Source organism: Zophobas morio, unplaced genomic scaffold (genome assembly GCF_036711695.1).
Source record: "Zophobas morio isolate AGI-343-1 ecotype UQ-CSIRO unplaced genomic scaffold, CSIRO_AGI_Zmor_V1 ptg000014l, whole genome shotgun sequence".
Taxonomy (NCBI): Eukaryota; Metazoa; Arthropoda; class Insecta; order Coleoptera; family Tenebrionidae; genus Zophobas; species Zophobas morio.
In genome coordinates this window covers 5,538,090-5,554,949 of record NW_026972119.1, presented here as the reverse complement: position 1 = coordinate 5,554,949, position 16,860 = coordinate 5,538,090, and the positions used below count along the sequence as shown (strand labels likewise).

At 33.1% G+C, this 16,860-nt stretch overlaps 1 protein-coding gene across 4 annotated transcripts in view; it reads right to left on the bottom strand.

The window, feature by feature from the left end:
• Positions 1-16,860, bottom strand: part of LOC135129216 (homeotic protein antennapedia-like) — a 295,089-nt gene that overhangs the window by 10,798 nt on the left and 267,431 nt on the right. For all 4 annotated transcript variants that reach the window (XM_064056354.1, XM_064056353.1, XM_064056351.1 and 1 more), the window contains exon 2: positions 15,598-16,532. In XM_064056354.1, the coding sequence (XP_063912424.1) occupies positions 15,598-16,336 (739 nt within the window). In that variant the 5' untranslated portion in view covers positions 16,337-16,532. The remainder of the gene's footprint in view (positions 1-15,597; positions 16,533-16,860) is intronic.

The following is a 16,860-nucleotide window of genomic DNA, read 5'->3' as shown; positions in this document are numbered from 1 at the left end:
AAAATACGATTTTAGGAATTATTCTTAGTGCTTTATAAGTGTTTTCAATTGAAGTATTTTCAAATTCTATATTTTTAATTGCCACGGTGCAATTATACATAAGCGATGAATTAATCTTTAAATATACCTAGATATGTAAATATATTAAACAACGGTGAAATAAATAAGATATGCACACTACCTAAATAAATATCTATCTTGCATTAAAATAAAGACTAGTCTTTTCATTGGAGACAGGTATGAAAACCTGATAATTTCGAACTCTTGTAAGAAGAAATATTTTGAAACCGCTGGAAGCTGACAAATATTAAATTTCTACATCCGCACTTAAATAAACAGTAATAAATGTCTAGTTTCGCATGTTTCTGTCGGCGACAGCTTTAAAAGCTGTTGGTTTTCCACAATTTACTTTCAATAAATTATCCATTTGTTATTTCTATTCTCCACTTTGTTCTACCATCCAGTCCATTTCTAACTTTTACAAATCACCAAGTTAATTAATGACCTCCCGCATCCTCTTTGTTACGTACATCCGAAACTCCGACGTATTTTTTTCCACAAAGTCTGTAGTATTTCATTTTGCATTTCATTTATAACGCGCTAACAGAGATATCACACTCCTACAATGAGAAGCGACAAAGAATAATGCGTTTTTATTGTGCGTCGACATACAATTGCATAATCTACGGCATAATAGAACCGCTCTCGTATTTTCCATTTTGGAATTCATTTATTCCTGTTCAGTCGGTGGTCCATGGGGATGGAATTCGTCGGTGAATTAGACTGTGAACGAGCGCATTAGCTTTTGCTCTTTGACGACGCGGTCTAACGTCGGCTCGGTTTTTTGACGGCCAGTCATGGGTAGTTGATATGGGTCTGACGTAACGTCGGGACGTTCAGAATGGGGAAAAGTGCTGGTCCGGCTTATCAGATAAGTCACAGTCTAGTGATCGGAGGGTCGCAGACGGCGACATCGCTCATGCAAACGGACAGCTCCTTTAATTATAGGAGAAACACTCGCTTGTTTCGATCATGGCGGATTTTAACGGAAATTTTCGATTTTTCATGGTGGGCCGCCATTTGTAATCGGCTTTTTACGAGGGACAACTGAAACGTACAATTAAAACGCCGCCTATACGAGGAAGTACTCAGAAATTAAAAAAATATTTATACAAGGTGTTTCATCATAACCATAGCTAAATAACGGTTTTACAGTTTACGACTACGGTACTTTCATTATATTACACACTTAGCTATATGAATATTACCTATTATTATTTATTAATATTTACTGGAAAATAAGCAGTAAAGCGAAAAATAATACAAAACAACAAAAATCATATTCAAATACGGATTTCTGAAATATTGTTGCTGAGTGATTAATATATTCTTGATATGTTGTAAAAAAGAATTAAATATAGAACAGCATGCAACTATATTTATAACACTTTTGATATTGTATTCACTCGTAAGCAAAATATTTACTAGAATATCAAATCATCTCCTTTTCAGTAGGTAGGTACATAAATTTAAGAGTCGGATTCAATACTGCATACGATATGCTCTAGGCACGATTTATGTAAAAAAAAAAACACCGATCCCTGTAAATTCTGTCCATACCAGTCAATATTGCCTTTGGCTACAATAGTCAGGAATTCATAATACGGTTTGCAGGTAGATCAATATATTTATTCAACGACTTCTTCATATTAAATTTATGGTGTGAAGGTTATTTTGAACTTCCCTCGCTCCTGAAATATGTATAGTAAAACAAATAAGTAGGTACCTACAATTTTTTCGAAAAATTATAAGATTTGATTTTGCGATTTTTTTTTGTTATGATCACCCTTATATAAGTCAAAATAAATATATGTATGTAATGTTACGGTAAAGCTAAAAAAGCGTGCAAAATTTTAAAATTTTGACTAGCCCAATTCCTTACCTAGTGTTCTAGGATAACAAAAAATTAATGTAGTGGCAAAGTGTAAGTAGATAATTAACTATATATACAGAAGTCGGTGAAATCACGATTATTTTTTAAAACTTAAAAAATTGTAAACCAGTCCCGACCAAAAACAGTGAAATAAGAAAATTTTAGTTACTTTGAAGGTAAAGGATTTTGAACTATTTAAAACAAGACACATGATGTGTTTGCTCACATAAAATGGTTTGATGAATAGAAAAAGTTTATTATTATTGTTATTATTATCTATCACTTAATAATTCATTTGCAATCTATACCATTTTGATGTATTTAACAAAAAATCCATATTTTTTGAATTCTAAATTTTTATTTCAATATCAGTGTAGAAATTTTGAATCAATGTCTGTAGAACAAAACTGCAAATCTTTTTGTGCGTTATGTAACTTCAATTAAATTTTCTGAAATATCTAGCATGAGTTAATTATTTGTTTTGGAGCTATTTAAACATATTGTAAAAATTATAAAAAGTTTTTCGTGTTGTATTAATATTTTTGTTAGTATGCAATGTTGCATACAGATGTACCAGAATGCAATAGCTATAAAAAAACGACGGCATGATACAAATATCTGATATAGTTCCAACAATATTTTTTAACGAAGTGAAAGTTATAACCCCAATAAATACCCAAATAAGCAAAAAAATAACTCATTTTTCCAAATAAAATTATACCGATCGATAGTTAGCTAGCTAATCAATTAAGGGTTGAATTATGAGCCACCTAGGGTAAATGTGTACAAGAGTGCGCATATGTATAAGAGTACGCACTGATGATTTCTGCTTATTAGTGCCATCTGGGTAAGATGAAGTTATACCATTCACAATCCAATGCTAAACCTGAGATAAAGGTGCAACAGTGACCTGTATATAGTTTATAGTTTGATCGTACTGACGATTTTATGTTTACGCGTTGTGTGGATGTAATTTTTACCGCTCATAGTTTTAGTTTTTTGTAAGGTACGTAGCAGTTCTTTTATTTTACAGTAATAGTGTTCATTAGCTGTAACTTTTAAGGTGTCGTTATACACTAGCAGTTTTATACTTTCTATACATCAAAAGCTTTTAACTTTGAAAACATTAGGTTATGTACAAATGCACAAGAGTGCGCAATACTTGCGATACGTAGTCTTATAGATACATATGATACTATAATGAATTATTTAAACTCTACTACTTTGTACTGCGTCTCAAGTTGTGTGGTGGTGGTTATGGTAATGTTTGTTTTTTAATTTTTACTTCCTGAGCGTAAGGGAATGAAGTATTGTAATCGAGTCCGTCGACCGACTCTCTACTTTTACGTTTTCTCGAATTTCAAGACGCCTAAAGTACGAAGAAATATGGATCTCGTTGTATGTGTAGTCTGTAGTCACTTGTCCCTATTTATTTTCACCTTAGAAATAAAGATTTTTTTCATAAAATGTAATGCGCACTCATAAGCGTTCAAATGCGCACTCTTGTGCAGTGGACTGTCTAAGAGTGCGCATTTACACATCTTGACAAAAATTGAAATTACTCTTAAAATATAGTGGTCTTGGGACGTACAATTAAATATATCTGATCTCTAAACATGTATATGACGAACCCATATCATAAAATTTGTCTATTCAAAAAAATTAAAAAGTTATTGACAGTTTTACACTAAGTGCGTACTCTTGTACACATTTACCCTATTTGCAGTTGTGCCAATAGCATTTACGTAAAAAAAACAGGCATTAGAGAATGAAACGAACACAAAAAATGTCATTAAAAAAAAATAAGTTTTACGTTACTTACATTACAAAGTTGTTTAAATTCGCAATATAGGTATTATATCAAAACGCAACGGAAAGATTTTTTAAATTTTAATTCTGTTAAAAACTGTGTGTTCCCACTGTATATTAAAATCACTGTCGTTATAATTATAACTTGTGGTCATGCATTAAGATCGTTAACTATTTCCTCCACAGTTCTCGACAAAATTAGGATCTAGCTTTCCGAAAAAACTCTGTCAGCCATGGTTTTTGGGAGCAATTAAACCCGAAACAGCGATAGGTGTGCAGATTGCAGGTAGACATTTGATAAATCGCTTTCATCTCAAATGGCCTTCCCACTCGAGCAAAAGTATTCAGTAAGAATAAAAAGCTACGTTAATTAAAGAAGCATCGAACTAATCAGAGTTCACGTCTGTGTTGAAATAAATCAAACTCAGAACAGTCGGGTTAAAATAATTACATGTCTTGTTCAGGGTAGCGTAGCGTTCATCACGACGAAGCTGCATCCGAATCTAATATCGTTAATTAGATAACTGAAAAACCTCTGGGATTCGGGAGAATTTTAAAAGAAATCCGTTGCTCTTTTTATTAATGCCCTCCAACGACGGATCTTTAATCATAAAAACAAATCCTTGCCAGGCTACGGGAAAAATGTGACCCATCGCCACATGGGAGGTTTTTGTCGACTCGGGAGGAGGTGGGTTCAACGTCTCTCCTTTGTGTGAAAACTCCAACTTGACACTAATTACATCCAGAAAAACGAACCCGAAATGTGGAATGTCAAAGTCCGTTTTTCTCCCGACAGTGGAACTTAAATTGGTAATTGCAATTATTGAGTGTGGAACGTGTCCCTTTGGTCAGTCGATAATTGGTTTGCAATAATTTCATGTAATAAGTGATGCCGCGAGATCAATTAGGTGAAAAAGCGAACCGATGAATTTAATGCCGACGGTTTTAAAGCTTTATGCACGAACGGTTTGGCTTTTTCGTTTTGGATTTTTATCGAGACTTTGGAACCTGTTTCAGTGCAAGATCACCACTACTTACTTTAATGAAATGGATAAGTTTGGACGCTGCGGCTTTTTGGGGCCAGAAGCCGCCCACGCTCAGTTGTGGTTTTAACTGTAAATTAATAATTATGTAAATCGACAAAAAATTCATTTGAATTATCCTTGCTGGTGTTCCCATTTAAACCGTTTTACGCAATGTAGCCAAAAAAGTCAGAACTTGTAAATTAATTAAAGCAAAAAAAAGTAAATTTTATATTATTCCGATGTTTAGGTATATCACTCACAATGGCAAAAAATTACAGGTATGTATATGTTGAATAAAAGCCAAATTTAATAATATGTGAAAAGCAATAGCAGTGTCTTTAAAATGAGTTTAGGTAAACGTATCCACATTGCCTAAATACTTTCTAAAAGCACACAAAACGCATTCAAAACATAGACTACCATATATTAGAGAAACAAATTTTCTAAAACATATTCACTTGACTTTTGAAAAATACATGTTTTCATTAAAAGCGGTTATCTAACTAAATTCACTTGTTTTAATGGCGACTATTTTAATAGCGATTATTATTAAGTATATTAAAAAATTGGTTCCATTTGGAGGAAAATGCCGACATTTTAAAAATGTATAATTTAATCCATTATCATCAAAATTAGTGGTTACCTTTAAAATTAGAATTAAACTTGAAACCTGAGAAGATTATATTTAATTAACTTATCACAAATTCATTCAAGTGAAAAATCCACTCGGTATGTAAAACATATACATATAAACGAACTTTTGTAGTAAATTAATTAACATTAAAATATAAAATTAGGTACAGTATTTAAACAAGTAAATATTTAAATACATGTCCTCAAATGTTTTTCGGTTTGCCTATAGATGTCACAAGTCAAGTAGGTTGTACTCATTTTATAACATAAGAGTAAAAATTGATAAATTACAAAATATAAGGAAATAAGCTATCAATAAAATGAGATAATAAGAATTTAATTACTTTCAAATTAAAACTTATTCATACAAACTATAGTTAGTTCACTCCACTGAATAATAAAGTTACAAATAGCTTTGTTCGCCAAAGTTTCCAAAATATAAGGCTTCTGAAACCAAATAAGTAGTATTTACCTACTTTTTTGCTTAAAAACTGTTCTCTCATTAATAACAAATTGTTGAACATTTGCCATTTTCTTGGGAATAGTTATTTGTACATAAATATAAATCAATTAACTTAAAAATAACTTAACTTAAAAAAAACTTTGAATTTATTTATAGAATTTTAAGGACATCTACCTAGATTTATAATTGTAAAAATCGCGATATGTACAAAACAAGTATTCTTCATTAAAGACGTAGAAGTTAATTAGATGTTAAAAAATACCTACTTCTTTTTTTAAGAAATTTATATAGACTTTCATAAAATATTAAACCATATATTATTAACAAACTCAATTTTTTACTGTATGTTCATTCACTAACACCGGATTATTCACCAATTAACAACACACTGTGGCACAACAAAATCAGTTATTTCGAAATATATGCTGTCTAATATAATAAAATAAAGAATATTTTAAATTGTCAGTTTTTTCCAGAAAGGCATCAACTTTTTTTATACAATGTTATATATTTTTTAGTTTATGTGGTAGTTTCTTCTTCTTACAACAATGTCATTGCTTTGTTATTTTGAAGATTTTGAAAATCAAAAATTAACGTAAGAGGATTGACATTTTTTTGTAGTGGAGTAATCAATAAGTAATGTGTGAAAGAGAGAGTGAATGATTAGAGTAGGGATTAATGTAGATGTAAGCAATAATGTATGTAATAAGACTAATAAGAAATGTATTAAGTAGAGAGTAAGAAGTTAGTAAGTAAGTAAGCAGTAAGTGAGTAGGCAACCAAGCGGTGTAAGAGAGAAGAATAATAAAGATATGTAGTAGTTAAATAGTGAGTTTCAATAGTGCGTAAACTGGCTAAGCTGCCTACCCCAGGCGAGCACTACATTTTTTTATTTGATTTTATTTTGCGAATTTTATTTTATTTTTATGGCAATCCCTGTAAGTTAAAATAAAGATATGTACCTACCTATATAATGTTGAAACATCCTATGTAAATTTCTATGTGTACAATATAATACTAATAATAACAGTACTGTATTCTTAAATGTTCGGAAAAACGGAGTGAGCCGTTATGGATTTATTCAATAAAATAAATTGACTCGTTCATTAATTTTTTTTGAGTCACCCGTATAATCAACTCCAAGAAAAAGCAAAAAACAAACCGTAAATATAGCTTCATAATATTTTACACAGTTTAAATAGGATTTAAAAATTTAAAAATGACGTCATCAAATGTAAGGGGGGGGAGAAACGAATATACTTTGAATAACGATTTACCATGGTTACTATAACCTTAAAACGTTTGCAAGAATTCAGAGCATTCAATTTTGGAGTTTCGATGTTAAATTGTACACTTTCGTTATACAATTTCTTTTTTCTCAAGACGTATGCATAAATTACATATGTAGGAGTATATTGTTTTATAAAATTTAAAGAGCATTTACGATATACAATTATAAGGTGATATCACATTGTTGGTGAGGGCGGTTAGACAAAGCTTAATTAGCGTTTTACCGTCTACCTACATGATATTCGTAATATACACATAAAATTTGACAACAATTGATTCGGTAGTTTCAGAGATTATCTATCTAATCAAAATCAATTCAGACGACGCACAAACAGACAGACGGAAACCTGGAATCTCATTTCAAACATAGGGAAAACATGAAAGTAGCCATCCATCCCTGATAATCCTTAGCTTACGCTTGGGAAGTAAAAATGAAACTGATGAATATTACTGGATCATAAATCATCAATCTGTATGAGTTTTCGACAGAACTGCGTCTTACTTATGATTCCTTGAATATGTATTTTTAAAATGATCTTCTTTAAACGTTAAAATTACAATATTATTTGACTTTTTATGAAAGGCACAAAATGTCCACGTGGTTTTTGACACAATTTAAAAAATGTGAACTGAATTTAAACGACGGTTAAAATTAAAATAACCTTAAAAGTACTTTTATCAAACAATGTAACTAGATTTAGTGTATAGTACGACAAAAATTATCTGAAAGCCTAGTACAGCGAACAAAATTATAAAAAATTTGGCACCGACAATTTTAATTAAATTTTTAATATTAATAAAAATATCCGAAATCATATTTGGCCTAGTACTTAGTTCCTATCATAAATTGAGGCGAATGCCCAGGTGATTCACCCATATATCTACTATCTAAATACGTATAGGTATAACTTATGCAGTAAGAGCTCAATCCAGTAAAAAGACTTAATAAATCTTAGAAATGTTAAACAATAAATAATTATTAATGGCTATTCACGTAGATACGTTGTAACAATGCTAACTAAATATAACGTATTTTAATATATAATAAAATATGCATGTAATAACTAATGACAACTGAAATAAGAATTTATTTTTGTCACGCACATATTATTTATTACTGGGAAGAGTGGTTTCAACATTATAAAAGCAAATAATAAATCGTGTTTGAAAAATACATAAATAAACAACCAAATGCAAGTACTAAATCGTTTTTCGCACAAAACTATGTTCGCTAACATTGATCAAATATAAAGGATTTTAGAGAAAATTCGACTTTAACAAATTCTTCGGCGTAACAAGTACAGATGCAATACAGACTACTTCTATAAATTCCTGTCAGTGCTTAGAAATAATACGTTATTCTTTTCTCTGCAGAAAAATATGTGTTGCAGTTGTAAGTTTTTACGCAACGAATGACATTAACGCTTGAACAAGATCCGCGTGTGAAGAACCATCGAAACCTTCAAAGCCTTTTTTCACTCATGAGTGAACTAACGCATCCTTTTATTTGACAAGCTCTCAAATAAAATTCCGGTAGTCAATCAAGTCCTGTTCCCAAACATCGCTCCACACTTTGACACATTCGACGCACACAATAACAAAACTGAATAATGTGTGAGAAACATTGTTTGGAGTAGCGATTTGTTTTGAAAATGATTACAGCCGGCGGTGGCGGACCGCGAACAAATGCTCGTAATTTTTGCGGCAATACTATATGAAAAATAGTCCGATCATAAAGAAGCACTTGGTCATAACGAGTGAATGTTTACAGTTCGTAAACACGTATTTTACGACTTGTTAGATGGTGTCATAAATTTCGAGAACACGAGTGAAACAAATTAAGAGATAATAAAATAAACAATTCAGAACATTATGGCCGCGTAACCTAATAATAATTACCCTATGAAAAGGGTTAAATAATTTACAGCACTATCAAATCTCATCCCGTCACAATTTATCACCAGAATGCTTATTTAATAGTGTCGACGCGGCGCGGATCTGCACGAACGTGGCCCGAACACATCCTTGCTTCATAAATTGCACTCAACAAGTAGCCTATATACCGTAGCGGTTATATTGTTATTACCGTGCTTATGGTTGCCAACAGATGTAAATTCCATCTCTATTAGTTTAATCGCCGCTCTACAGGCGAACAAAGAGAGACGTTGCTTCTTTAAGAACAAAAGGAGACGGAAGTTCTTCAGGAACACTTTTTAACTGTCACTTTGGTCCTTCGAGGTAATTAAAATTTGGCCACTGGTACACGTCGGCCAAAAGTCATGTTCTTGTGACCTTATTTCCAAGCCGAGTGTGAATCTTTGACATGATATATTGCAGTCTGGACCGGACCGCGGGAGCTTATTAATATTAAGAACTTGTGTCAAATGTTGGAAGAAATATGGGCACCTGCACATAGACCATTTTTTGTTGGTTTATTTCCTATAATCTAGCACCGGTGTCATGAGAAAAATAAATACAGAGGAGGCGAGGAATTTGTTGTCCGAGGATCGTTACACTTCGGGTTATGTTTGGCGAGTCTCGCATTGACAGCTGCATCTAATGCGTAAAAAATTTACACCATAATATTTAAAATTAACATTAAAAAATTCGCACCAGTAAAGTGCGCTATATTTTCAATTAGGTCATTTTTCTTAGTGCAAGGTCGTTAGTTACATTTTTATGCACCTTCAAATTATAATGAATACAAAGATTTTTATAAATTGGAGAAAAGCCTCTTTGAAACAACATAAACTTCTACTTTCGTTGAAATAAAAACAGCTTGTTTTTTGAGTTGAAATACCTACCCAGCTTTTTACTACCTGCTGAAATGGTTATTTATTATTTTCTAAATCAAGTAACATAAAATGATTACTTACTACTGTTAAACAAAAAAATTTTATTCGAGCAACTTTTCTATAGAGACAAATGTTTTAGCATCTGTTGAAAAATAACTCGTTGTAAATTTTATCTTTGTCGAAAAAACAGTTTAAAAAAAGAGGTACTTTAAGAAAATAAATTTAAATCTGTTTCGTTTTTGGCGGAGCCTGAATTACTCGATCAGCTGTGTATAATCAGTATTCGTCCTTTTCTATCTGAATTAAAAAATAGCTCGTTTTTGAAAATATGAAAACAAACTCGTATAATGTATGCATGCCTTGTTTCAATTTTATCTCAAAAAGGTTCGAATCAGTTCTTCATAAAAGTATTACAGTTTCATGAAGCGATCGATGTTTGCATAATCATTATGTTTTTTACACAAACTTCGGTTTTTTGAATTCAGTGATGCTTTAATTCGACTATCTATTGTCATTAAATAAACAATACCTAAGTCATTCCGCAAGGCTTTAACTTAGGTCCCTTGCGTTTCCTCATTTTTATCAACGATTTATCTGCTGACATTCTGAAGATTTTTCAGTAAATCAATACATACGTAGATGACTGTTTTGTTTTGTGTGTAGAGCTAACCTGTTATAACTAAATATCACCAAATGCTTGACTATGACTTTTACAAGAAAGTGCGCTATAGGTAACATAAGGTAGCTAGCCAAATATTGCCACCTTAAGGTTTAAAATTTTTTTGAAAATTTAGTTTTAGAACTTGAAAGCTAAAATTTCGTCCATAGATTAATTAGTAGATACCTAAGTGTTCTTTCTTTAAATAAAAATGAAATTGATAAAAATTTTATATAGTTATAAATCATTTTTACCTTTTACTGAATAATAAAATAAAAATTAAAGAAATTTTTATTTTTATTTCCCGAGCGTAACCTAAGGAAGTATTGTCCAGTCCATCCGGTGACTGGCTACTTTCATATTTTCTCCATGGGTCATAACCCCTATAAGTAGAGTACGAAAAAATGGGTCTGTCTGTTTTCGTCTGTCTGTCTGTCTGTCTGTATCAATTTTTGTTAGGCATTCAATCTCTGAAACCACCGGACCGATTGTTGTCAAATTTTATATGTGTATTAGGAATATCATGTAGATGGTTAAAGATGACGTCATCTTAAAATTGTATAAAATGGTAAAATGGTTTTAAATTGTATAAAATAATATAGTCCTACACTGTACTTTATGAATCCGTGTTGAGTTTTTACCAGAAACGTCCAGAAATCAAAATTTTATTATCGACGTTTTGCACTTTAATTTTAAGTCTGCATAACCGAATGCTTTGATATCTTGCAGATATCATACGGGTGGTAAATTTTTATTTTTTATTTTTTTTAAATAAGATATTTGCTTATCCCCCAAAAAAATTAATGACGTCACCTCAAAATTTTGTCAAATAAATCCTATTTAAAATGTGCAAAATATGAAGAGTCTGTACTTGTGATTTATAATTGCATTCATGATTTTTAGATTAGCTTCTATAGGGTGACTCAAAAAAATTAGTGAATGACTCAATTTATTTAATTTAATTAAATGAGGAACTGCAAAACCGTAAGCTTTGAAATCTTGCAGACGTTTGAAAATTATTATAAAAATGGCAAATGTTTAATCGAAACGTAGGTATACATATCTGTTTATTTCCCCAAAAAATTGATGACGTCAACTCATCAAACAAATTTTGCCGAATAAATCCTAGCTAAAATTTGCTTATACAGGTGGCTCAAAAAAAAATAAATGAGTCAGTTTATTTGATCGATTAAATCAGAAACGACTCACTCCATTTTCTCGCAAATTTGGAAATACAACATTGTCATTATTACTATTACACTGCACCAATCCAAGTTGATATACGTGTCATTGTTGATGTTAATGACGTCATCACAAAATTTTGTAACTCATTTGAAACATCGCATAGCACATTTCTTTAGATCTACTTTAACATTACATATGTAGGTACATATGATTATTTCAATTTATGAGGGTTTTAAAAAAGTAAAACTCCCAAAATCATATTTTACAATTTTTCGCAAATGCTGGATATATTTCTATGTACTTCAGGGGCGAGAGAAACAACCTTCCACCATTTTTTTAATTAAGTTTATGTTTTCGTTAAAATTATTGTTGTTAGAGACTAATTTTTTTTATACTTTACGTTTTTATTTCAAATAAGCAGTTCAATATTTTTTTCACCGTTCCTACTATTACCATGATTCTTCCAATTTATTACCACTGGCAATAATAGGTACACCACGGGTGGCAATATAACACAACTCGAATATGATTCACTGATTTGGTATCCCATCACATACTAATGGTACTTTTGGAAGAATTTCAGTACCTATTTATTCTAGGAACATTCTCAACAGTTAGAATTTTATATGATCTCTTTCACATTTTTATGGACTGTACACTGATAATGAACATAAATGTTACTAGTCATTCACGAACCTTTTATTTAGGCAAGCCAAGAACTAATATATTCACAAAATTGCCAATTAACGATTAACGTATTATGTAAAAACTCGAATTTGCACTGCGGCTATATAAATTTGTTCTCCGATAGTTTTAGTAGGACTATTAAATAATTTTTGTGCAATAACTGATTATTATTCTATTGTTTTTTTGACCTATACTATTTGAGTATTTAATTTATCGTTCGTTCTATTTGTGCTTTTATGCAGTTACTATTTAGGAAGTATTTAAACTGTACAACTAAGTATATGTAACAACTAATTTAAATTTGAAACATATTTTTTTTATATAGGTATGTATAACATTTTTTTAGGTTTTCCTGTATTTGGATTCATCCTATTTAAAAATAGAACATCATTATTATTACTATAGTCTGCCATTTCCATTGAAACACCACTTCTTGTTAATAGCAAATTTGGCAACGTTCATATTCAGACAATTTTCTAACTAAAAGCCGATGTCAGTCAACCGAAACCTGTTACAATTGCTAAATTTTAATCAAAATCAACAGGTGGTGTTTCAATAGAAATGGCAAAGACAATATTAGGTAAATCTAAACCTTTGTACTGATAATTTTAAAATAGGGTGGGAAAAATTTAGTTCCGACGGATTATGATAAGTTTTGCAATTTTGAAGAAATTATGTGCTTCAACAACATTTTACGACCTTTGAAACTGTTAGTTATGTTAATTCTTAAAGCTTTTAATTAACATTTTTTCCAACATTCAAAAATAAAACTTGCCTACTGACTCAGAATTTTGAACTCTAAAGTTGTAATCGTACGTACGCAACAATATTAAAAAATAACATACACTTTGAAAGTCGTTTTCTAGGTCCAATGTAGCACTTCCACTGCTTCCACCTTATCTCAACTACTCTAGCAAGAAGTACAAAGTAAACTAAACTGAAGCACTATTTTTCAGTACTTTAAAATTTATGGCTCAAACCTGAAAGGCCATTTCAAGCCCTAACCCACAAAAGTACAATAACCCCATTAAACTCAAATAAATAAAGTGATCACTTGTTTAACAAATTTCATCACCGCTTTTCCATTAATCATTCAGCTACATATACGATGAAATTAAGATGTTAATGCAGCGTAAAATTAATGACTTTTTAAATGTCCCAGCCGCAAATTTATTGTCCGCTTGAGCGACTGTCTACCAGTCCCCTGTGGTGAGGATTGAGATGTCCGGCAGGTCTCTTCATGCAAAATTGCATCAAACGTAAAGCCGGCCATAAATCAGTAACTTAGGTACAATAAATGTCGGCATTGTGCAATTTGGGTGCACCGCATTGTCACAGACTTGAAATGAAAAAGTCGGACCTGGAGGATTTTTGCACTGGTTTTTGTTTCGACATCACAAAGAAGGTCACAAAAGTAGCAAGAATTTTATCTTTGGCTCGAAAAGAAACGTCAGTCAAGTTTGCATAATTCTGTGTGCGGTAGATTCCACGAAATGGAAAAGGAATTTTCTGTGCTAAAACTGAATTATTCGTGATTGAGAAAACTGAAAGAATTTAGTTTTATTATACGGTTGAATGCAATCATCTTTTAAATAGTTTAATTCTGTTTCAGACTGCGACAAAATTAATTCAATAATTAATTGCCGATTATGTACTTAGTATAAAAAACTTATGTTTGTAATGATTAGTTTCTTCAGTGGTTTGATAAGGATACAAGGTCGTTATATTAAATAATAAAAGTGGTCACATGTTACACTAAAGAACATATAAAATTTCGAATTACCTAGCGTTTAGTTCTTTAAGAAAAATATATTAAGCGTGAACCAAATGTTATAAATTTATGTAAATATTTTTGGAAATTTGTGAAGCCCAAAAGATCTAATACAAACAATATCTCCAATACAATGTTTCACAATAACATTAATAAAGCGGATTTAAGGAATGTCCTGGACATTGAGTTATCCGTTAAGAATTTTGTGCAATAAATTTTTACAGATAGGAGTTGTTCCAAATCTGTGGAAAATTTCGTATATTAAGCCTGTCTACAAATAAAAATCTAAATTATAAGTAAGTAGAAGTGTTTCGCTGTCGTCACCTGTTGCTAAAGTGTTGAATTTTATAATTGACGAACGACATGGTTTTATAAACAAATCTTTTTGTGTTGACTGGTTATGTGTTAACTAGCTTGGAAACAAAGTGGTCGTAAAGCGGATTACGCTTATACTGATCTGTCGAAGGTGTGTGACCAAGTGAATAAAACGACGGAATGATTTTGAATTTAAGTTGGGTATTGAAATCCCCTTTTAGTATGGTCAAGTCGTACCTAACTAGTAGAAAACAGTTTGCAGATATCACTGGAATTAAATTAATCTCAATTCACGTTTTATCAGGTATGCCTCAGGGCTACAAGCTCGGACCATTTTTGTTTCGAACATGATATTAGTAAATGTAACAAAAAAATTTTAAACTGTTCTTATTTACAGACGATTTAAAATTATTTACGAAGTATTCTAAACTAGAAGTTCTAATTTTATGTAGATTGTAGACGATGCAGTAATTGTTTGGTGTTTTCGATGTGGATAATGTAATACTGACTTGAATATTCTTAAGATTTAACTATAACAAGATTATTAGCTGTTTTTTTTTTCCGATAATAAATTACAAAATATAATTCTCATAGTCTTTATATCATTCTTAATTATCCACGAACTTTCTCCCCATGTATCATTTTTAAAAGTATTCGGACGTTAGCAAATAATAAATAAGAAAAAAATAATATAAATAATAAATATTTAATTCGTTCGGATCTGGAATATTGTACCGTCATCTGGTCTCCATTTTATAACCTTCATATTAACATAATTGTGGAGATACAGAAAACATTTATCAAGTTTTTATGTTTTAAATTTAATATTTTTTATTTTGGTGATATTAAAAAAATAGTTTAATTATTACTTTTACGATAATATTTAACAGAAAATCGTTAATAAAGTCAGTAAAAAACACAAGACCTAATACGGAGCTTTGTGAAACTTCCGTCTTTCACATTTTTGCATATAGCGACTGTACTTTTTTTTTATTTCAAGGTAACAGCCCAGGCTGGTTCTGCCGAGACTCACCAAACTGACTCCTCATCCAGGGATACAAAGGACTAGGTAACGCCGCCGCCGTGTTGCCCGGCGGTTGCTGCCCCTGCGTCGGTTGCTGCTGCATGGGCGCCTGCTGATGCGGCGGGCCCTGCTGGTGCATGTTCGCGCCCTGCTGGCCACCGTACATCATGTGCTGCTGTTGGTGGTGCTGCTGGTGGTGCTGCGGATGCTGCTCCTGCATATGGTGGCCCATGTGGTGGTTGTTCATCGACTGCGACGTCTGCAGGGGCGGACTCCCCGTAGGTCCCAGCACACCGTTCTGGGTCACCGCCGCCGCCTGCAGCTTACAACTGGCGTAGACCACGGGCGTCTGGTGTCCATTGGGGGCGGCGTTGCTCCCCATGTGCATGCTGCTGGGGCTGTCCGGCCGGTACTCCTGGTTCCCGTCCATGTGCTGCTGCTGCGCGCCGTAGTAGCCCGCCGCCCGGATGTCCATCCGGTCGTAGGGCGGGAAGCGCGGGTAGGGCATGCCCTGGGGCGGCTGGCCCCCGGATGGAGGGCCGCCATAGTGGTGCGGGGGGATGCCTTGACGGAGGCCCACGACGGACGGATCGCCGCCGCAGGTGTTGGGGTCGGACTGGACGGCCGCTCCGCCCTGGGGCACCTGGACGGCGGCGCCGTAGTGCTGGTGTTGGTGCGGGTGCTCCGCGGAAACTACACCCCCATTTCGCATGTCCGGCATGTAGGAATTGGCGAAGTAAGAACTCATAATTCTTTGATCACAGAATGGGCACTCTAGACACAGTTAAACCGCACTAAAGCACTAAGGACATTGTATCATCGCCACTTTTTTTACACAATTACACTAGTTTTCGCTCACTTGGGATGGCTTCACGAGGTCACGGTGTAGATGGCGGCCACTGCTGACTTCCTCATTGGATGGCGAGAACGACCGTCATAGGGCCCTGGAAGAAGGAACGGTGTTAGTGTGGACATTTCGGGACCTTCATGTCGATCGGGGTTCAAATGGCAAATGACTAAATATTTTGAGCAAAGTACGGACTTCAAATGAGTGACACATGTAAGCTGAGACGGATCATCATTTGGGTTCCACGCTTCATGTAAACACGTGTCCGCGGAATGCGACACTTGCAGCTAGTTAACTGCGTTACGGAATTTTGACGGAACCTTCAAAAATTGTCTACCTGATAAGCTTTGTTGCAGATATTTATTTAATTTTCATACAGAAGCATCGACACACTCGAGTAAATAAACATACCGCTAAAGAAACAA